This window comes from Dermacentor andersoni, chromosome 11 (assembly GCF_023375885.2).
Source record: "Dermacentor andersoni chromosome 11, qqDerAnde1_hic_scaffold, whole genome shotgun sequence".
NCBI classification, from domain to species: Eukaryota; Metazoa; Arthropoda; class Arachnida; order Ixodida; family Ixodidae; genus Dermacentor; species Dermacentor andersoni.
Genome location: NC_092824.1, coordinates 36,741,734 through 36,765,514, shown reverse-complemented (window position 1 = coordinate 36,765,514; position 23,781 = coordinate 36,741,734). Strand labels below are relative to the sequence as shown.

General features: G+C 46.1%; 1 protein-coding gene and 1 pseudogene across 1 annotated transcript in view; one reads left to right on the top strand and one right to left on the bottom strand.

Moving 5' to 3' along the window:
- The first annotated feature begins 987 nt into the window (after window positions 1-987).
- Window positions 988-7,047, top strand: LOC140213977 (uncharacterized; annotated as a pseudogene).
- Window positions 7,048-12,044: 4,997 nt separating this feature from the next.
- LOC126517856 (MIF4G domain-containing protein A-like) overlaps window positions 12,045-23,781 on the bottom strand; it is a 38,041-nt gene continuing 26,304 nt past the window's right edge. The window contains exons 4-6 of the mRNA XM_050167667.3: window positions 22,053-22,171; window positions 13,446-13,754; window positions 12,045-12,440 (exon numbers count right to left, since the gene is read on the bottom strand). Coding sequence (XP_050023624.1) covers window positions 12,156-12,440; window positions 13,446-13,754; window positions 22,053-22,171 — 713 coding nt within the window. The 3' untranslated portion in view covers window positions 12,045-12,155. The remainder of the gene's footprint in view (window positions 12,441-13,445; window positions 13,755-22,052; window positions 22,172-23,781) is intronic.

Below are 23,781 nucleotides of genomic sequence, written 5' to 3'. Positions count from 1 at the left end.
GTGTGTGCGGTTGCACAGTCGCATTGTGACATTTTTTGTGGGTTTAGCGCTTGCGTGTGCGGTTGTATCGCCACGTTTTGTGCACGTGTAACGCTTATGTGTGCGTGTGCGGTTCCATCGTGACATTTTATGCACACGTAGCACTCATGTGTATGTGCGGTTGTATCGCGAGATTTAGTGCACGTGTACGGTGGTATCATGACATTTTGTGCATTTGCAGCATAGTGTGTGCCAGTAAACGTGCGTGCAAACAATGCCCGGAAAATGCAAATTTCAGCGGTCGTGGCTGAACAACTACAACTACCGAGAGTGGCGCCGGACATGTCAAATCCGCACAAGGTAAAATGCAAAGTTTGCTGTAAGTGTTTCGACATCACTGCCATGGAGGAGTCTGCACTAAAAAGCCACCTAAAAATTGCGAAGCATAGAGAGCACACGCAAGCCGCCGGGAGTAGCTGCATGATAAGGAGCTTCCTGACGATATCTGAATGCCAAGCGAACGAACCACAGCCACTGCCATCGCAGTCGTCAAACTTGATGGATGCATGCAAGAAGCATGAACTTGTGATAGATGCAGAAATTCTGTGGACATTGAAGGTTATAACATTTATAACATTGCACCATTCATATCACGCGTCATCACAGGTGAATGAATTGTTTAAGAGGATGTTTCGGACAGTGAGGTGGCACAATCTTTCACCTGCGGAGAGCAGAAGTGCTCATATATCGCGTGCCATGGTTTGAGGCCATTCTTTCTTTCCTCTCTGCGGCGGGAGATAAACAGCGACTACTATGTTGTCTTGTTCGACGAGTCTTTGAATGAGAATTGCCAGCAAAAGCAAATGGACGTTCATCTAAAGTACTGGGATGCATCACAGTACGCTACTGCACATCTGTGTTTAGGGCCATGCCAGGACTGAAGACCTGCAAGAAAAACTACTTGATGCCTTAGAACCACTTCCATTACATAAAATAGTGCAACTATCAATGGACGGACCCAATGTGAATTTCAAGGCATTCAAAGGCCTGCAGAAGCACCTACAGAAGAACTATCAGGTGAGGTGCTTAGACTTGGCAGCTGCAGCTTGCACACTGTGCATAATGCCTATGCCGCATAAGGCCGCTCGTCTCATCCACTCGTCATATTCCTTTGATATCAGCGTTTCCTCCTTAAAAACTGCATCCACATTATCCCCCTTATCGCTTTGTCGTTGCATTGCCAGCCTATCTCTATTTCACATTCTTTCATAGCCCTATGCGCATCGCACCTTATATCCTTTCCCCTGCACGCATATTTCACCGCACCAGCCATCAACTACAGGCTGCCCGTCCACGCTCACGCAGTCACGTTTTCAAATGATTTTTTTTCTCGCACAGCTGCAGACTGGAATGGTCTTCTAATGACGTTGCTGTCATTATGTGCCCATCGAAGTTCGTCGAAAATGTAAAAAACTTCCTCTTATTGTGCCTATGTATTTTTGTTTTGCCAGCCCTTATGTAATGCTCCATTTATTGGGGCCTTTAAGGTAATCAAATGAAATGAAATGAAAGGCAGGTCTTACAGCAAGCAAATGGAGCTTGGACATTTTGCTCTCAAGTATGAGTATGTTGTTTCTTGATGCACCTGCCCTGGGAGAAGACTTTGTAGCTGTCACCGGACAAACTCTGTTTCCTCTCAAGTGCTGTGCACATCGGTGGATTGAGAATGTCCCGGTGATAGAGCGAGTTCTGCTTCTCTGGCCTGACATCAAAGAGTATGTGGAAATGGCAAGAAGCAAGGAAGTGAACCTTCCCAAGTGTGCTTCTTTTCAGAACGTTTGTGACTTTTGCTGTGACCCACTAATGGTAGCAAAGCTCAAGTTTGCACTTGCTATTGCGATGACCCTCCAGCCATTTTTGACACACTTTCAGACAGATAAGCCAGCTACGTTCTTTGAAAAGGACCTTGAGAATATTGTCAGAAAACTGCTAACAAAGTTTCTCAAGTCTTCTGTTCTCTATTCATCAGTGGGATTCACTGGCCTCCTGAAGATTGACTTTGAAGTTTTAAACAACCGTCTGCCACTCGAGAAGATAGATGCTGGTCACACAGCTGACCAGCTTCTTAAAAGCCACAAAGTAGGTGTGAAAGCTGTATTAGCATTTCGCATGCAGTGCAAGCAGTTTCTTCTAAGTGTCGCAAAAAAGATCCTGGAGAAGAGCCCCCTGCAATATCCCATTGTGAGAGGCCTCTCTTCACGAGACCCCAGGCAGATGTCATCGAAGCCAGATGAGTATCTGGAAGGCTTAAAGAAAGTTCTAGATGCACTCATTTCAGCATAGAGAATCCATGAGCATTCAAGGGGTACTGTGCTTGCACAGTTCGTTGAGCTGCTACAGGAGCGCAAACATGAGTTGCAGCTATTTGAAAAGAGCTCGCATACACTTGACAAGTTTTTCTATGAACTTTTAAAGGTTGGCTCAGCATATGCTGAGCTTTGGAGGATTGTAAAACTGCTGCTTACACTTAGTCATGGCCACGCAAGTGTAGATAGAGGATTCAGCGTGAATTGCCAGGTTCCAGTAGAACATGCGAAAGAAGTGTCTCGCATTTCACAGCGCATTATCTGTGATGGTGTAAACGTAGCAGGTGGCATTTTCCATGTGCCCATCACAAAGGAATTGAGAGAATCTTTGGCTTCTGCGAGGAACCAATACCATGCGTTTTTGGAAACAGAAAAAGCAGGAGCATGAAGATGCGAAACGGGAAGAAATGCTGCATTGATGAAGAGATTGAAACTCTCAGAAGGAAGAAAAAGAAAATAGAAGCCGCTGTTGCAGAATTGACAGCTTCAGCAGACTCAAATGCAGAAAAAGAGGAGGCAACCAGTGACCTGACTTGCATCAAGAAGTCAAACAGCCTAAGGAAGACTGCCAAGAGCAAGCAGCAGGATATCTTGGTCATTGACGTAAAAATTCAGGAGATGCAAAATGAGGCCACATAAGCACTGAGTGAGTGTTTGCTTGGTTGATCTTCTTTAGCGAGTAAATGTTTGCATCTTCTAACACATTGAAAGTGGTCATCCGTATAACTCTAACAAACAATGATAAGAAGTGGTCGAAAAAGGAAATATCTCTGGAGCCATCGTTTTGTCTGAAGACAAGTTTCCTTGTTAAATTGTTGGCGCCAGTGACGATCCCCTTTTTCAGTGAATTCTCATCATTTCAAGCCTCTGTCTACCCCTGAAAATGTCTCTTATTTGGATTTCTAATAGGGAATGTGGTCCTTGAAAATCCACACGCAGGGCCTTGAAAGTCCTTGAAAACCCTTGAATTTTTGTCATATTCACCTGCATGAACCCTGGCCAGCTGTCCTAGCTAAATGTTGCCAACAAGTAAAAAGAGACAGCATTGCGCAAGCATCGATCACTGAATGCTGACGCACATTTTTATGCCAACTACGAAAATGTTTTCATTCTGAAAAAAAAAAAAGCAATTTAAGGATTACTAGCTACCGTGCCCAACCGATAATTTGGACTCAGCGAGGATCGCCAAAAATGAATAACTGGGAGTCCTAAATACCAAATTCACCCGAAATTAGGTGACTTTACCAAAACAGATGTGCCACATTATCGGATTGTCACTTTCGGGGCTACCTTAAATTTCCTGTAGCTAGTACAGGAGGCATCGGCGTCTACTAGTTATAGCATACTTAGCACAGTGCCAAGCATACTACAGTCAAATCTCGTTACTACGAACCCAACATTAACGAATTTCTAAAATTTCTGAAGAACATCAGTATTACAAATTCAGCTAAAGTAACAGCGCCGCAACTCTCGCGTGAAACAGAAACTGTCAGTGCTGTAGCTACCATCATCACCACGTTGAGTGGCAACTGCTTCACCACGAACTTCACCAAGAACTTCACAACAAAGGTTTGGTGGGGTTCACGCGAAATCCAACGATGAATGCAGCTAGCGATGGCGCCAAGAAGCAGCGAAAGCAGTTTTCACTGCAAGACAAATTCGACGTATTGCAGGAAACCGACGCAGGAAAAAAAAAAAAAACAAATAGACGTGTGGAGACAGCGCGGAATTGCCCCATCGACCGTCGCAACCATCTTGAAAGACCGAGACAAGATTGTCGAGCTTCACCAGGAATCGCATCTCGCTCCTACGAGGAAATGGCTGCGACTGGGAAACATTCAAAATGTGGACCAGGCTGTTCTCACATGGTTCAAGATTCCACAGTGCAAAACATTCCTGTGTCTGGCCCAATGCTCCAAAAAAAAAAGCCTGTGAATTTCCCGATGCACTTGAAATAACTGGGTTTGGCACGAGTGCGAGTTGGCATTTTCGTTTCCGCCAAATTAAGGAACACAATAACTTGGAAGGTAGTCTCGGGTGAGGAAAAGGCTGCCGACAGAGAAGGCGAGGATTCCTGGAACAATTATATTTTTTTCTAGAGGTGGCTAAATTGTACTCTGAAGACAATATTTTCAATGCGGATGAGGCCCCATGTTTTTATCAGCTCCTGCCAGACTGGACGATGCACTTGAAAGGGCAGCAGTGCAAAGGGGGGAAGAAGTCGTCGCATCTTCGCGTGACAGTCCTGTTCTGTTGCAATGCAACAAGCATGAAGAAAATTAAACCGCTCGTCATCGGCAAGTACATGAAGCCTTGCTGCATGAAAAACGTCATGTCATTACCGTACGAGTACAACGCTAACAAGCGAGCCTGGATGACCAGAGAACTCTTTTCCAAGTGGCTGACCAAACTCACCGACCCAATGAGGAGGGATGACCGAAGAATTCTACTGGTTGTCGACAACTGTTCCGCTCACATAGAGAATGTTTGCTTGACACACGTTCACTTGGAGTTTCTGCCGCCAAACAACACGTCCTTGCTGCAACCCCTGGACCAGGGCATTACTTGGAGTTTCTGCCACCAAACAACACGTCCTTGCTGCAACCCCTGGACCAGGGCATTATAAAGAGCGTGAAAGCAGAATTTCATAAGCACTTTGTGCAGCGGTTGATTATCAACTTCCACCTAGAGCAGCCGACTGCAATCAATATTTGTCTGCCAGCGGAAATGCTCACAGGAGCTTGGTGGAACTTGAAAGCGTCCACCATTAGCAACTGCTGGCGAAAGGCAGGGCTTGTCAAAGCACCTGTGCAGCTTGGAGATGACCTGGAGGTGACCGACAACAACCCAGGAGACTTGTGGACCGATATTGTGGAACAGCTGCCTGCCGTCTCTTCCTTCGACAACTACGTGGATAGCGACAGCGCAGCGCTAACGGCAATGGACCTGACAACCAAAGAGATTGTTAACTGTTGTCGCGACGTCTCCAGTGACGATGACGACCCGAAGGGAGACGACTGTGGGTCACCGAACACAGAAGATGTGATCGTGCTGAACATTGATGCTTTAGTACACATGAACAAAGTCAGCACTTTCATCGCTCGGTGCATCGCTCCTGAATATGCATTAAGAAAAATTTATTAACGTACTTGTTAGTACCTTAGGGGCAGTTGCTTAAATAGTGAATTTGAAGGCAGTCACGTTTTAATGCACTGCCATTTAAAAATCTTGAATGTCGCACTTATTTCGAGATGTTTATCATCGAATTTCAGCGGTAAATCCAGGCGATATCGATACCTCGTGCCAGGAGCTCGCGTTCCAAAGTTGGAACGCGAGAAGCAGGCATGCGATCGTGGCCTAATGGTTAGAACACTTAATTGGCTGCTGTGCGCGGCGGCAGAGGTTCATAGAATTACTGTATATAGGATCCCTTTCCCTAAAGCGAGCCTAGCTATCTCTAGATTTTTGATTCTCACATCGCTCACACATTATTTCATTTTTCTTAAAGTGAGGCGAGACAGAACAATCTATCAAAGTGCCAAGAATGAGCCAAAGAATAATCTTTACTTTCCTCGTCCCTCCTCTGCACAACATTTTCTCTCAGCAGGGGCGGGGCCGATAGCAATATGACCCTGCCTATTGCTCCTTTTAAGTGGTCCCTGAAAAGGTTTGGACGAATTTTGTAGACGCATAGCCACAGTAAAACGTTAGCGCCACAATCGAAGTGGAGGGTCTCATATTAACAGAGCTACGGACGATTAGAAGGTGTACTCCTCCCTAGCCTTGTTTTTTTTTTCTCCCGAACTCGTTCACCGAGTGAGCGGGACTAATTAGCTCCGCCTTCACTGGCTCTGCGTCATGATGTGACGTCGTGTCGTCCACTTCCGGTTGTCTTAGAGCCAGCGCGCGAAGCCTCGCCAACCTCTCCGCTAGCCGCCTGGGCCGTCGATCCCCCGCGAGAGCTATCCAAGTAGCGTCCGTTGCAAGAGTTCTGTCGCAGCACCGAGCGTGTTCGGTAATCCGGTAACCGTAGGCGAGCTGGGCGTTCTGGCGGATGGGCGGAGACCTTAACTAAAGCCGCTCCATACTACTACGGCTGTGATGTGCACGGTGCATCCACCGGGTGGCGCAGAGCTTAACCATCCAAACACAGCTGCTAGAAGAAATGTTCTGGAGCTTCACGTGCCAAAACCCCGATTTGGTTGGGCGTTCTTGCTGGCTAGTTGGTTTGATTGTGATTTGATTATGAGGCACGTCGAAGTGGGGACTCTGGATTAATTTTGACCTCCAGGGTATCTTTAACGTACTCCTATGGCGTGGGACACGGGTAGAGCGTACCAGAATACCATTAAACTCTAACACGGGCGTTTTCGCATTTCGCCCCCATCGCAATGCGGCCGCCGCGGCCGGGATTTGGTCCCACGACTTTGTGCTCAGCATCGCAACGCCATAGCCGCTAAACCACCACGGCGGGTAAACACAGCGCTACTGTAGCTTTAACCAGGTGTAAAACATTTTAAACGTCTAAAAAGACGTCCCGGGAAGCACAAGTTGGCTACTAGCTAGCTTGATATAGCTTGAACAGGCTAGAAACAGCTAGAGCTATTTCAAGCTACAGTTTAGACACCTTCACGATGGCTAGCAGTTGATGTCTCTAAGCTATACTCACTAGCCATTGTGAAGATGTACAGTTAGAAAAAAATGTCGGAACATTTCAGCGCCCTGGCTAGCACTTATGTCTCCAAGCCACACGCTTCTAGCAATTGTGAAGACAATTACTTAGAAAAAGTGTCAAAATCTAGAAGGCATTGCCAGGGAGGTTCCAGGGTAGCCTCAACGAATAGGAGGGGGGACAGGGGCGGCTCGTCGATACATATAGTGAACGGGGCCGGGAGGGCGACACGGTCAATTTTGTAAGTGTGGAAGTTGCCGGCATGCTTCGGAAAAGGTGAGGAGATACAGCTGCGTTGATGAGGCATACTGAAACCCTTTGTTGCATAATGAGCACCACAAACGGAGCGCGCGGAAACCGATTCTTCATAAATTTCCTACGCACGTTTTGAAGCGCGCACGTTCGCTGGTTCAAATCTGGCACTACACTGATAGCATGCTGCTGCTTGCAGCCTACAAAGGGGGCGCGCAATTTAAAGTGTACATAAAAAGCAAGTAAAAAAATTAAATATATGCTGTTCAAAAAACATAGCTGTGAATTAAAGTGTTTTAAAGTTAAGATATGTAAGCACGCGAAAGGTTAGACAGTTTTATTCAAGCACAGCGCAGGTGGCGCCACACGCAGCAGTGCCGCTTCGCGCTTTTTTTGCCCATTTTGAAACTTTCGGCAGAGCTGGCGGCGGCTCGTTTGTGCTGTTTGCTTGCTTAAAGTGATATGATTAAAAAAAATTGAATTATGGGGTTTTACGTGCCAAAACCACTTTCTGATTATGAAGCACGCCGTAGTGGGGGACTCCGGAAATTTTGACCACCTGGGGTTCTTTAACGTGCACCTAAATCTAAGCATACGGGTGTTTTCGCATTTCGCCCCCATCGAAATGCGGCCGCCGTAGCCGGGATTCGATCCAGCGACCTCGTGCTCAGCAGCCTAACACCATAGCCACTGAGCAACCACGGCGGGTTGATATGATTTCGAGTGGAAAACTTCGAATTGTGTTTGCAAGAAAAGAACGGCGGCAACAACACCGCTTTATTCCGGTAAGGTAAATGATTTGATTATGATTGAAAGGTTCCTACTTTGCTGGAAAACATTTTGAACGACACGAACATCGGCTGACGTTTCGGATTGTCGCGTTCGTGCAGTTATTGACGCAGCTTGTTTCAGATTGCAATTTTTTTCAGGTTTGTTAGCAGATTTTTTTTTTTTCTTTTGCCTCTTTGCAACTTGAATATGGTAATGGCTTTCAGGCTACGACGGCAGCTGTGTAGTTTCGTTACCGTCTCGATATGTGGTTGCGATACTATATTCATCACTATGCGCTGTAATTAAACGTCATCGCGGAAATAAGACTCGTAGACTGCCACTACAGGCGAGAAATAAGCGAGACCACAAAAATATCGCATGACAGTCGCCTCAACACCGTTCGTTGACCTTCCAAATCGGGAAAAATTCTGCTAATGGTCCCACATTTAGCTCACGGAAGTATGTCCACTCCTCTATTAGGCATGAAGGCAATGCAAATAATACCAACGGCAGGCAGCAAGCAACTGCGGCCGCCGAAGTTAACGGCCGCCTGCAGCTAGGCCTCTTTTGTATAACGATGACAGTAAAATAAGTGCAAAAGATTGTGATGCTGCTTCAAGGGAAGCCAAAAGGTAGTAAAACAAAATCAGCAGCAGCTCATAAGCGCACGTATGCAACATTTCAGGGAAATTGAACTTTCGAAGTGGTTAAAAAATCTGACGGGCACTGCATTCTATTTCGAGTGCAAAAAATTATCACCTATACACATTAGCTATGTCAAGGTTAAGAAATATATTACTGTGTGACTCTTTTCAATGTTCTTGTGTGAAATGTAAAAAGCTTATTCAGAAATCATGATGAACATTAAATTCCTTTTGCGTGCATTGTTTTGGTCGAATGCTTACAAATTATTCTTAAAAATTTGTTCAGGTAATTGCTTTAACCGTCGGTTGGCCTTCATTCTATTTTTACTGAATAGTTTCCTCATTTTTACTGAATAGAACCCATGTGTGTCAAGACAGCTGTGTCGCTTGCAGTGTCAGCGTGTGTACCAACCAGGAAAACCGGGAATTATCGGTGATTTTGAAGTCTGGAAATATTCAGGGAAAACTCAGGAAAATTGCGCGTATATATATATATATATATATATATATATATATATATGGGGAAATAAAGTAAATATATAGAACGTCTGAAATTTCGGACGCAAGAACCCACCGCCGCCATTGCGATTATCTTGCTGCCTCAAACCGGCGCTATCGCAAGGAGGTCCGTTGGCAGCCGTAGCCACCACCGCAGCAACGCTAAGCCGAGCTGCTTCGACGATCGCTATTAAGATTCTTGCCGTTCCGTGCCCTGTTTTTCATTGAAAGAATTCGCCGCTGTCAGCAATGGCACCGACTCCGCCTCTGTAATCCTCGCGATTGACTTCGAAGCTCGGAAAGCACAACGCGTTGCATAATGCCGGATCTCATAAGTCAGCTTCGCCTCAGTACAGCGATGTTACGCGGTGAAGCATACGCAAAGTATTGCGGTGAAGCTTAACAATTGTAGGAAGGGGCAATTGTCACGGGACGCTGTATGTATTCCTTAATTATACACGCGTGCAACCGCCGCCTCATGTCACAGTTCAGGCACCGATAGGCCTAATAAGTGTACTGGCAGGCCTTCAAAGCGTTTTCGGACGAGCCTGTGCTGATTTGAGCCCTTAAGGGCAGTAAAATACATACATTATTTTTTCTGAACTGCCCGATTTTTCGGACGTCTTCGCGGCCCCTAAGGAGTCCGAAAAATCGGACGTTGATTGTACGACTGACCAAGAGGATGCTTCAAATGGCCCATAGGGAGAAAGCACGGCGGAAGGAACAGAAAGGACCGATGCAATGAGGAAGGAACGGGAAAGGAAGTGTGTTGCCGCTTCTTTGAAGGAGCTTGAGCTCAAAAAACAAAGTGTTGGCTGACGTCGAGGTGCCGGTGTCCTTCACCCAAACCAAAATAAACACAAAGCATTGAAGCGCAACACTGAGGCGTTATGCGTGGGCTGAGAGCAGGTCAGTGCAGCTGAGGTTGACTTTCCAGTTGCTGAGAGGGAATATCACTTGCTACAACGTTCAGGCCTCATACCAATGAGCTTGCTATCAGGTGACAGAAATGCCTGATATTCGAAAATAGTTGCTTCTGTATGCATCTCTTCTTATTCGTATTTAAAAATGTTCGACTCGATTTGTAATGGCCTTTATCATTTTCGAAGATATTTTACATGCAGAGTGTGGGTGTAAACCAAGATATTTTATTCTCCCCGCATTTTACTAACGCCTCCCTTCTGTTTTCTTTTTGAATAAACTAAACACTACTCACTATTCAAACTGAATTAAGTCGTTTTTTAAATTTTTTAGCATGCTTACTAGAAAGTGACAGCATCGGGCGACATGGTATCAGCCCGTCTTGACATAAAACAGAGTTCTGTGTCACTCAGAAAATTTCGCAAAGGCACTTGGGGAAAACCTGGAAAACTCGGGGAATTTGGAAATATCAGCTTGGCAGACACCCTGGCAACACAAGCAGACGCGCTTGCTGTGTGCCTGAAGTGCTTGAATGCAGTGATAAATTGTCGCTGTGTATCATCTTTCTGTTACTTTTCTTCATAAAAACAATTTAACCGACATTCCAAATATTGCCAACAACATTTGTTCACCCTAAAGTTGGAAAAATTATCGATGACACGACCTGGGTAGCCAATCGGATAACTCGCCCGAATGACGTCAATTGGGAGGGGGGGCTGCAGAAAACCCAGGGGAGCGGCGCCGTTGCGATCGCTGGCGAGGTACATTTTGAAAACCTTAATATTTACACGCTTTACGCGGAGCGCTTAATGATCAGAAGGACCTACCCCAACAACTCAATACGTTTGTACAAAATTGTTTTAGGGTCCCTCTAAAATTCGGGCGCTGGGCGGATTCGAAGCCGCGTCACACGAATTCCTCAAGCCCAGCAGCCCGGCGCTTTAGCGCTGCGCCGCAAGTTTCCGCAGGCAGCGCGGGCTTAATTATCAGCGTTAGCACGAGCCGGTCCGATCTCGGAGGGAGAGTTCACGCGCGCGAGGCTAGATAATGCACCGCGTCCGGAAAAAGGCGCGAGAAAAGGCCGACTGCAGTATTCGGCTCGTACATGGCGCGTTTCGGCGATGGCAATATAAGCGGTTTGTCCCTACATCGCTTCACTGTTAATCAAATTGACATCGACATTCAACCTGAGACGAGCTCTGCCGAATTTTTCTGCTTCATGCAGTTCTACCTGTTATGGTAATTAACAGGTTCGCGTCCACCAAATGTGCCCGGTGGCTACAAAGGAGCTGCGACAGGGCGCGTGGGACGCCACCGCCTTGCCTGTATGCGCGGGGAGAGGGGGGGGGGGGGGGCGATGAATACGTGCGCGAGCTTTAGCTCGGGAGTAATTTATGTTCATGAACAATCGCTTAATGACTGGAGTATATGGGCTGTTGCGCTGAATATGACATCACTGAAAAAATTGTGACGAAAGGTGGCCCCAGATGCCCCAGAGAACCAGTGATCTATTGAAATATCCTGGGCTTCCTGGCGCGCGCATGCCGCGGAAAAGCACATGGCTTCGCTTATGTTCGCGGCAGTATTGTGTACAGATCACGAAGGTTTCCTTACCAGGTTCAAAAAGTGCTGCCGTGTAGTTTCGTATTTCCCAGAACGCTATGTAACGTTTAACTAAATTAGTTGAATTGTTGTATTCAACGTCCCAAAACTGCACAGTAGGTTACGAGGGACACCGCAGTGGAGGGCTCGGTATTAATTTTGACCACGTATATACAGTTCAACGTGCACCCAATGCACAGCGCAGCGAGTGTCGCACTCCGCCCCCATAGAAATGCGGCCTCCGCAGTCGGGAATCGAACCAGGAACCTCGTGTTCAGCAGCCCAACGCCATTGACACTCATGTATCATTCAAATTGAAGACGGTGCAAAAGCTATAGATAGCAGTGCCAAGAAGTATTTATTTTATCCATAACGAACGAAAAACGTATCTGTTGACTGCGATGGGAACGTCTGGCCTTTAGGCCTTCGTGTCCGCTTCGCCGTGTAATCTCACTGGGCGGTCCGGCAGGGCAGGGGTAAGGGCGATGGATCATCTTCACACTCGGGTTCCGCAACTCCGCTGTGTGCAGCATAGTAGAGTTGCTGCTGGGCTGAGAACTTCCACCCCGAAGCGTGCAGCTCTAGAAGTTCGAGCAGCGTCAGCCGAGTCTCGGCTGAGGCATCGGGCGTCAAGAACTCGTCCCGCAGGCACGCCACCAGCGCCGCCATGCGGGCGGGCGCGGCTCGCTCGGCAGTCATGCCCGCGGTTTTCAGCGCACTGCGGATGCACTCGATCTGCGGATAAGATATTTTTCGTTGAAGTCATCGTGGCCGCCATCTTAGGATACTAGTACCTGGACAGGCTGAGTAAACAAGAAACGGGACAAATCGACAACAGTGATAATCCGGTGAAAACGTTCGTTGTAAAAAATGACAAAGCAAAATAACGTACGCGGGATGACAAAGTGCAGTGACGTCATAGTGGTCGCCATGTTTTGGTACTAGCACTACGAGAAGCTGCGTCCGAGACGTCACATGAAAACTATCTATACTGCACTGTTCATGACGCGCGCAATCTGAATAGGTATTGAGCTTTGAAATTGGCGACAACGTTAAAGAATTGTCGGGTGCACTGTAGGCGCGTCTTGCGCATAAAGCGATAAGTTCGTAACACTGATAATGCGGCGAAAAAAAAAAGCCGGCAAAAGAAAGTGAGACACTGACGCGTGGCATTTTCGTGCGTGCAGCCGCACGTTACCACGATGCAATACCAAGGAACGTGGCATAAACGATTATTCGCTGCAAAACAACGGCTCCGGCCGATTTGGGCATATATAGTTTTATACCAACGTTATTGGAGGGAACTTCGGAGTTGCAATTGTCCAGCGGCTACTACACGGCTCTGTCTCTGATCTTCGTACTTGTGGCTTCAGGCGTTCTCCTGGCTTTATTTACCACGCGTTATCTGCCGTTATTGGCCCAAGCTTTGAGTTACACTTTTCTAAAGGCGGAAGGAAATAACACTTTGGGCGCGCGCGCATAATAACTGCGAATCGTTGTATTTATATTGCAACGTTTTGTTGAAAACCATCAATTCGCAAAGTCGTAAAGCCATTTGAAGCCAGATGGACGAAGTTTTTCGGGAAAATCGATGTACTATACCCATCATTCCCGTGCTGGCTGAACAGCCATGCTTGTAAGCTCCCATAAACCCTACAGTGCCCAGAGCTTCCGTTTTTTTTTTTTAATTTTCGTAGGAAACTATGGATATTGGGGAACAGACGTTAGAAGGATGTCGACCTGGCTGTGCCAGTCCAGGTCTGGCGAGTGTATCATGAACTTGCAGGACTCGCACAGAAGTAACGCCAGGCAGAAGATGTGTCCGGAGTGGCACGACGCGACCGCCGAAGCCTTTCCTTTTGCAGGGATAGTGGTCAGGAGCACGGACAGGAAGCCCACGAAGGCCCCCCACCGGTGACTATCCTTTTGCTCCGGCGGTGGCTCCACCGGTGCCGCGGCGGTGAACTTTGGCAGTAGGAGGTCGCGTTGCTTGAACCAGTTGAGGCAGGTGCACAGAAGATGGTCGATGAACACACCTGCTCGCTCCTTCTGCGATTTTTTTAACGGAAGAAACAAAATCGGACGACAAAGCTAACTTAGCAGAGCTATAATATATACGGGGTGAGCAGCGTTAAAAAAAGGAAAGGCGAGCAAAATAGGCGACGGTTATTATTCAGGGAAAAGGATAAACTGCAAAGGGCCCTTTCTGGGAGAAAAGAAGGTCTGGAGTATAACGTTGTACAGTCAGCTGCAAACGAAGAGTGCAGGATAAGCTCTTCCTACACTTTTAAGTTGTCTACACTCTTATGGGTGCTGATTTATCCCATTGCTAACACTGTTACCATTAGGGCTATAACATTTTCTTCTATAACTACAACACCTGTGATTAGAGAAGCCGTTTTTGCAACTTAATAATTTTGAGCACCTGGTGGACACTGAGATATATGAAACCAGATTGTCGCAGTTACAGCTATTAACTAGGGGCGGGCGAATATTCTAAGTTTCGAGTACGAGTCGAATTTTACAAACCGACTATTTGTATTATTATTCAGGAAGAAACGATTTGGTATTTTCGAATATCAGAAACTCACCAAATATTTCGCACCCCGGTAAACAATGTTGCAAAGTATTAGAAGTTAGACGCCAAATGTTTTTGAAGCGATGCAGAAACAAAATGGTTAATACAAGCCGAGTGTACAGTTTCGCGGCAAGAGTCTATTGTTACGTCTCGACTCCACAAAGGCGTTAATAGGACATTTGCCACGAGTCAAACCACCACTAATCCATCAGCTCCTATCCAGACGTCAACGAAGCGTGGACACCAACTCTCGACGGGTCCCACAAAAGGCCCTCACCCAACCTTCTACCTGGCAGCCTGAGCGAAGGATGAAAAGGAGGAGAACAATGTCGACGACCTGAGTGTCGCAGGTTGCTTTCTTGCCACATATTCCAAACCAGGCTCTTCGGAGGCGGAGTTACTGCGGCTTGTTGCAAGCATGGGCGTCGTATCGCCACGAAGCCGAGGAGTGCGATTTGCTGCTGGACAGTCCCTAGACGACCCGTCTAGGGAAGACGACGGGATTAAAAGCGGAGGCTTTTCGAGAGTGAGAACAGAGGGTCCTGATATGAACTCGGACGCTTAACTCTCGCGTGGAGTGGGCTTCTGTAACTGTAGCCATGTAACCAATCCAATAAACCCTTTTTCCTTCATTTTCTACAACCTGACGTAGCAGTCGATGGGCTTGGTGGATTCCTTGCCCTAACATCACCCTAAGCTGCAACACTATACATGACAACCTGTGATATTTGCTTGTATACGCTGTCATTTAGTGTCCGTGGCAGTCTAGTCATGTAGAAATTGAATCTTGTACGCTACATCAGGTGGTGCTTATTTTTTGCGACCGACCAGTTTACATGTGTCTATGGCACGCAATTTCTTCAGCAGTTGCCCCCCCCCCCTCGCTTTCGTTTTCTTCTGGCAACCATTTATTTAGCATTGTCTGGAAATATAGTCATACAACGCCCATTCTTTCTTGAAGAGATTGACCGCAACCTGGCTAAAAAGTTTTTGACATGTTATTTATGAAGTTTTTTTAATGACAGTAATTGATCCTTTGTTGAAGGCTGATCCTTTGCTCCGGATAGTTAGCCGTTTTCCACTAGTCAGCACAGGTGTGGTACTAAATTATACTGCAGTACCCATTCCTGCTGCAAATGCACACGTTTCACTATTCGATATTTGACTCGATATTCGATTCATATTCGAATAATTTGATATGCGCCCACCTGTACTATTAACGTTCATTGCACCCCGCACGCACCCCGCTAAGGTAGGGTGCATGCGCCGTCGCGCCATAAAGAAGGCGGGTTCTGAAGGATGGGGGGGGGGGGTTGCACTTGAGCGGGGCTTTAAGGGGCAGGTGGGCTTTGTCGCACTTTTTTTGTGTCAGGTATCCCGATATAAGCACAATTCTGAAGGGGGGGGGGGGGGGACTCGCACTTGAGTGCGGCTTTAAGGGGCCGGTGGGCTTTTCTGCAGGTATTTTTGTGTCAGGTATCCCGATATAAACAATTCTGAAGGGGGAGGGGACTGCACTTGAGCGTGGCTTTAAAGGGCAGGTGGGCTTTACCGCACATCTCTGGTGCCAGGTATCCCCATATAAACACAATTCTGAAGAGGGGGACTCGCACTTGAGCGGGGCTTTAAGGGGCCGGTGGGCTTTGCAGCAGGTATTTTTGTGTCAGGTATGCCGATATAAACAATTCTGAAGGGGGAGGGGACTCGCACTTGAGCGTGGCTTTAAGGGGCAGGTGGGCTTTACCGCACATTTTTTGTGCCAAGTATCCCCATATAAACACAATTCTGAAGAGGGGGACTCGCACTTGAGCGGGGCTTTAAGGGGCCGGTGGGGTTTGCAGCAGGTATTTTTGTGTCAGGTATCCCGATATAAACGATTCTGAAGGGGGAGGGGACTCGCACTTGAGCGTGGCGTTAAGGGGCAGGTGGGCTTTACCGCACATTTTTTGTGCCAAGTATCCCCATATAAACAATTCTGAAGGGCGAGGGGACTCGCACTTGAGCGGGGCTTTGAGGGGCCGGTGGGCTTTTCCGAACGTGTTTTTGTGCCAGGTATCCTACTGACGTACTGGCGCTGGGGCTTTCCGTAGATGAAAAACTGAAGTATGGATCTTCATTCCGCCTTATAATAATGAAGCTTTTACCAAGGAAATTAATGTATTAAGCTTTAAAAGTTTACTTGGTCAGTTTAGAGTGACGAGTGTTTACCTTTTTAGCGTCCATTTAACACAAACGTTTTCTGGCGCTGGGCGTACGTCTGCTTTCGGATGCTTCCATTCTAACAGACTTAACACAGATAAATTTTATACTATTTCCGGGTTACTCCGAAGTGGCACCGTAGAGGTCGTGAAGAACGATTTCGAAACGGTACAAACGGAACTACTCCCAGAAGCAGATCCGACCTTAGCGGAGATTACAGCAATGGCCCTAGTTATCGTGCCCTGTGATAACTCAGCCTCGCTTATATAGAATTGTACGTATGGACTCTATGGCCGCGTGCAGAAAATTGGTACACAGCGATGGTGCTGCCCATATATCCACACTCGTTCCCTGCCGTCCTGGATTGCGCTTCCAATCCCTCGGCACGCGTTCTGTAACTGATAACCCACCGGTCATCGCAAATGTTCTAAACATAGCTGCAAGATAGGGTTAATAACATGCTATGATGACACTATCTTCCTAGAAATTTCAGAGCCGTAAGCGCTTTTTTGCTTTTTAAGTTTCTGATGAGCATTTCTTGGCCACAGACCCAGCGTCGTTTTGAGACTAAATATATACGGCGACGTAGGGTAACTAAACTATCATGAACTGAGGTTGTAAAACAAAGGGGTGGGTACTACGAGAAATGGAGGACACCTTCGTTTGTAATAAGATCCTATAATTAGCGTAAGCAGCCGGCCAACTTTTAGATCTGAACATGACAAGCTGAGAATGGTACTTGCGATTCAGTATCCTTGCAGCATACGTGCGTGTTCAAAAGAAAAAAAAAAGGATAGAGAAAAAGAAAGAAAGAGAAAGTAGTGGCCCTTGAAGCTCGCTTCTCCACAGCAAGGAATATTGTGTGGAGGAGCCCTACTACGTGGTTGTCTTGCCCTCGACGTTGACGGCCATCAGTTTAGTCTTCGTAAGGCTTTCATCCCAGTGAAGTCATGTTTCAGTGCAGACAGACATCGAAGGAAAATTTCGCGAATGCAAAGCAAATGTGTTCAATGACGTGGGTCACTTGGTGGTCTAATCAAGCGGATAGTTTACTTAACGGAAGGATACGCGACGTAGAGAAGCCACTACAACACCGCGCTTGACGTACGGTAAAGCACATAGCCGCAAGGTAATTACCTTAACCTATTACATGCAGCAGACCCGAGACAACGTATTGCCGTAGCTAAGAAGAACAGATTTAGTTCGGCGAGTTGTTACGTTTTGTCTATCAAAAACTTAGTTGAATATAAGTATCCAAGTGCGACAACCAGATACCTAAGTGGCAACTCGTATATCTCCAACATCTGTGACTGAGCATTCCGTAAACTGTCTTCTAAGGCACAAAATAAAGCATGCTCCGGCGAAAACCAAACATTCCTGTGTATACTCGTTAATCATCACAGGTGAACTGGAATACGCTTGTGTTATTTCAGGCCCTTACGCAAAAACAAATATAAGTGCCCTCGAGATAATACAGCGCAAGACTGTCAGCTTCGTTCTAAATATCGACGTACAGACTCTACTAAATCCCCGATAATGGAACACGATATCCATACGCTCCAAAGAAGGCCTAATATGAACAGAATAAAGTTCCTCTTGAAAGTTTATCTCGAGTATCCTACAGCATACCCAAGCTCTGTCACTTGAAGACAAAAGAGGCATCGTCACAACAACCAGCGGATTACAACCCCAGAACTGACACCTACACAGTCGAGCAATGAGTGAGTGGAAGAAACTACGATCAGTCTTAACAGAGAGCATTAAGGCTGCTGATCTTGTTGATTCACAGTACACGTACTTGTGTGTTTTCTTATTTGTTCAATTACGATGTTGACAGATGTTGGTAGTGTTATTAGTGTTTTATTGATTATTGTATACGCTTAACTTAAATTTTATTTCATATGCTTGATTTTAAGTGTGTGCTACTGAACCATTTATTCGTTCTCATGCATTCCCCTTGCCTATGTTTGGAACTCAGATGCGTCCTTGCATATATTTTTTAATTGCTCCTCCTGCTTGGGCCTATCGCGGTCTGCTGTATATCGTAAATAAGTGAAACAAAAGAAATTTTTCTTAGCTATTGCGCTCACCCTACACTTTATACTATTTCGTGTTCTTACCTGGCAACCATTATATATATATATATATATATATATATATATATATATATATATATATATATATATATATATATATATATATATATATATTGTCTCGTGGGGTAGTGACGTATAGAGAACACAGTGGCAATCATATTAAAGACGAACCTAACTTTTATTGGGTGAACCTGTGCCCACAAAAAAAAAATGGCTACATTTAAAGAACGGCGACAACGACGAACAAAGTCGTCGATCGTCAAAATCTGATCAGCAGGTCAAGCGCGCCGGCTTTTATACATCAGTTGTCGAATGTTCCAGACTAATCGCTGGGACCCGTCTGTCTTCCACAAAGTTCTACACCATTCCCGTCACTGGATAAAATCAGATAACGCAAGATTCGTTAAGAACAGACAGCGGCTAGAACCATCGATAACTTTCGAGAAACTTCCGATACACGCAGGCGCGTCCTGCGCTGTGCGATAATATTTGTTAGGCGGTGAAACGTGGTCTCCCGATAGAGATATACAAATACATGTGTCAATATAACCACCGTGGTTTTTCAGTAGCTATAGTATTGGGCTGCTGAGCACGAGGTCGGGGGATCGAATCGCGGCCACGGCGACCGCATTTCGGTGGGTGCGAAATGCGAAAACACCCGTGTACTTAGATTAAGGTGCTCGTTAAAGAAGACCAGGTGGTCAAAATTTCCGGAGTCCTCCACTACGGCATGCCTCAATCAAAAGGAAAAGGTTGTTTTGGAACGTAAAACCCCATATTTTTTAAACACGCACGCATATTATATATATATATATATATATATATATATATATATATATATATATATATATATATATATATATATATATATATATATATATAATATATAAACTGAGGAAATCACACTGGCCTCGGTAGTATAATGTAGAAGAGTACGACGTACGTTCAATAAGCACGGTATATTTGACTGACATTTCGGCTGGTGGACCAGCCTTTGTAGAAGTGATATATATATATATATATATATATATATATATATATATATACGTGTTCTCATAAAAATCACCAGTTGTGGTTTAGTGCTGGTCCTGCGTCTAGCAGCGTACTTTCGCGTAGCAACAGTGTACGTTGCCGTATTTCCCCTACGACCAGGTACCTTTTGTTTTTGTATGGCGACACCACAGTGCTCAAGCTCTACTGAGTCCGCCGGACCCACTTAACCTATAACCGTGGTGCGGTGACGGGCTTTAGGACCGAACGTCATAATTTCAGTTTCCGCGACAGCGTCGTTATTCGCCATCTCCGGTTGGCCTAGAGGACGCCATGTGGCGCGTGAGCTCCCGCGCAGCCGAGTTGCTGTGAGGGCCGGGAAAGAGGGGGGGGGGGCACTGTCATTGGTTAGCTGTCGTTGCATCGCGGGAAGGCAAGCTACTCCTTGAAATATTTCCATATATGGTGTCTTATAATAGAGCTGTACATATAGTGCTATATGTTTTATTATTTCTTATGCATTTTGTGATGTATTCATGATTAGCTGTATTTATGAGATTTACATGTATGCTTTACTTTTTTCTAATGCTTGCTCATAGTTATCATGAAAAACGTATCGCAGTTATTAGTGTGGAAATCCTATTTTTGAAATTGCTCTTGTATTTAACTGCGCTCATCCTTTGTTGTATTCGTTGCTGCCTGTAAAACGGGGCCACGGACCACGTCAAGCCTTGCTGGATTTTTGTCCACGGTCCTCAGCAGCAGTTATATGTCGAAATAAATTTGATTTGATTTGAAGAGCGGTTGCTTTCAGGCAAGCAAGTTGCGGGAGGGGCCAGAAGCAGGAGTAGAGGAGGCTCTCGCTCGCTCCGTTCGTACGATCGTTCGGGCTATTATATTACATTGACAATCACTGTCGATGGTTTCTGCCAAACTTTTCATATTATCATTGTTGTTTATGCGAAAGCGTCAAATGGTCCACTGAGCGAAAAACGCGTCGTCTGTAGCAGCGAAACGGCACCTAAATTCCCACTGGTTGCGACGCCACGTCACGAGCGCGCCTGGACGGAGCAGAGCGGGCGAGAGGGAACACCTGCTGGTCGATGGTGCGCCAGGTGTTGCGTGAGGGGAGAGGGCATTGCCGCGACGCCACGTCACACTCGCTCTCGGAAGCCGGCGCGCGTTCCTTATCTCTCTCGCATCTCCACTGGGCTTAGCTGCTGCGCGCGTCTGCCGGCCTCGGTGGCCGCTGCTGCTTCCATGGTCTCTCGTCGCGCGCTGGACGTCGACGGCATCCGTCGTTGCCACCGCAGGCTGCTGCTGCTGCTTGCTGGCTTGGGCAGCGCGTGCCGCTATGGTACATTACTTGCAGCGCAAAACTATAAATACTGTTCAGCAGCGTTCAATTCGGCATTAATGCTTTCGCAGTGACAACAAATAAGTGTTTAGGCGTCCTTGGATTATTGTTATTATTATTATTATTATTATTATTCACTTATTGTTATTGAGTGTTTACTCCAAATTATCAATAACTTTGTGTATGTTGATTCTTTGCATTAACCTGATTTCCAGGAAAGTGTCTGTATCGCTCTTAATCCATGCTCACAATATTTCGCATGGTTAACACAATCTTAACCATGTTTGAAACCACTATCGTACCTGTGCCCCGATCCTGCTACAGCCTTACATATAATGCTAGCAGTATGTATTAAATAATAATAATAATAATAATAATAATAATAATAATAATAATAATAATAATAATAATAATTTACCGCGCCCATGAACAGCCAGAGGCCTAGAGACGTAGATAAGAAATACGTCTACCGAATTACAGCATTGAATTGGCAAAAATGTACTCAATATCAAAGTTGAAATTAATTTGAGAACCGGCTCCTCGACTGACGCCGTCAACATTGAAACGTATTAAATTTTGCTGCAATGTTAGACGTGCTCAAGAACTTTTGTTACTCGCATCACAGACATAAAATATTGTGGGTCTGCGTACGCCCGGCCGAGGCTCAGCAAAATTTAGCGCTGAAGTGATCTCCGGACATAGTATCGTACTGTGTACAACTTTAAATGGCAAACATAAAAAGAAACCTAAAAAAAGTCTAATCAAGCTACTTACGTCGCACTTCGGGCGGCGTTAAATTGCATCTATGCAACGCATGGACACTGTGGTAACAAATAAAATCAGTTTGCGGATGCCCGCTAGATGGTGGAGAGTTCGAAAAAGGAAAAGTTGTCATCCACTCGACTCTAGCACAAACATACAAAGAAAACTCGCGTTTCATTGCTGAGAAACCAGTTTGGACTCACTTCGTTGCTTCGTGTGTACCGTAGGCTGGATAACACCTTTTCCTCCCCTTTCAGAGATTTAATAAATTGTATGTCATAACGATCTATCGCGGAGCACGACAGAACTAGGCTGCGGGCTTGATGAGGGTGCACAAGACGCGCCATGGCGTGCTTAAGACTCACCGCGATGACGCAGGCGCAAAACCTGGCCGCCATCTCTGCGCTGTCGTCGTCGTTGATGGCTTTCCCGCACACGGCGCGGACCAATCGCTCCACTTGCTCGGACGTCAAGGAATCCGGGTCTGCGAGGAAACGGCACAGGGCTCACGTCACGCTCGAGTTACGGCAAAAGCGTTGGAGATTTGACGGCTGAAGTACCTTAACGCACTAAAGCTGCACGAGACGAAAGGGATCGCATGAATATGAAATGCCCGAATCGGTCAACGCTAAGATAACCGTCTTCACTTGCATGTCTGGCAAAAAAGAAAGACGCTTTACGACTAGCCTGTAAAGTCCTACATCGCTGCCACACTGCGCACTTATTTAAGGAGCACCACATCATTCAGGTTCCACCAGTCTATGATTACAAACTATGCCGTTTATATAAACTGGGTTTACGGAAAAACAGCGATATACCATAACAAGCTTAGCGAGGCGAGAGAAAATCTTCCTTGCTTATAATGCAAGCCATCCTGAAGTGTGGTATGTCGCCAAATGTAGAACAAATCACGGAGATCAAATGTTAAAGTTTCAATTCCCTACACTTTTAAACCACATAACAAATGAAGATAACATTGACATATCGGGTATATCACCCAAAGAACCGCGTTTAGTATTTGTATAGTAATGTGATACGGTGGCTTACTTTTTCTTTACGCTTGCTCTGTAGTCTCCTTCTCAAGCGACGTTCCATAACTCGCGCATGTGTTTCCTCTTGGTAGGTTGTATTCCCTTAGCCGCACGCTTTTATGCTGTGCCGTGTGCTAGGCCGTTAGGGCTCCTCAAGCTGTTCTCACAACTTTTACACTTCTTCCTCGTAACTATTTTTTCCTTGTCGTGGAATAAAATTTTGATTCAATTCAATAACAGAGGAAACCTCCACCTGGAAACTTCAGACAAAGCGACTACAGCGCAGAACCAGAAATAGACAAGGGCAAATCAGCAGATGTCTGCAAGTTAGGCTGCACGAATCTAAGATGAAGGTAAAAAAAAAAAAAGGCAGGAAAGATTTCCTTGCCTGCACAACACTCAGTGCCGTTGCGTTGCACAGCTTGAAGATACGAGAGATATGGCCAAGCATCAGAGTGATTTTGCCAGAATAATTATAGAAACAGCAGTCGCAGACAGATGTACCATTTGTAAAAGAAATGTCATACCTCCAGGTATTTGGGCAGTCTGGCATCTAATGTTCCTTTGTAGATAGTTTGTTCTGGCTTAGTGCTTTTCGAATCGCTGTGCCTTTGTAGCGCGCGCGTGCGTGCGCGTGTGTCCTTGTGGCTGCTTGAGAGGTCACGGGTTTAAAACCACGGTGCCGCCGGTTATCCACGGGTTATAATTTGGCGCAATGGCACAAATAAAGGAAAGCCTAGTGCCGGGCCGGTGTACCATGACGCCTATTATAATCCGATGGTAAGTGGCGGCAACGGTACATCGGACCGACACTAAGCTTTCCTCAGGGCGAAACGTATGGGGTAGGAGTGCGTGCCGTGGAAATCGCGTAGGAACCCTGTCGGCACGCATAACCCTCTAGAGGCGGCCTTGCCGTTTCCGTTGCATCAATTTTCTATAGGGCGTCCGCAAACAGCTGGTGGGTGTGAACACCTTCGGTTCAACAACGGCAACTTTACAACAAAGTCTCGATCCGAGTACTTGTTCAAAGACAGTGCCCGTGTCGAAGTCTTGGATCCAGGCT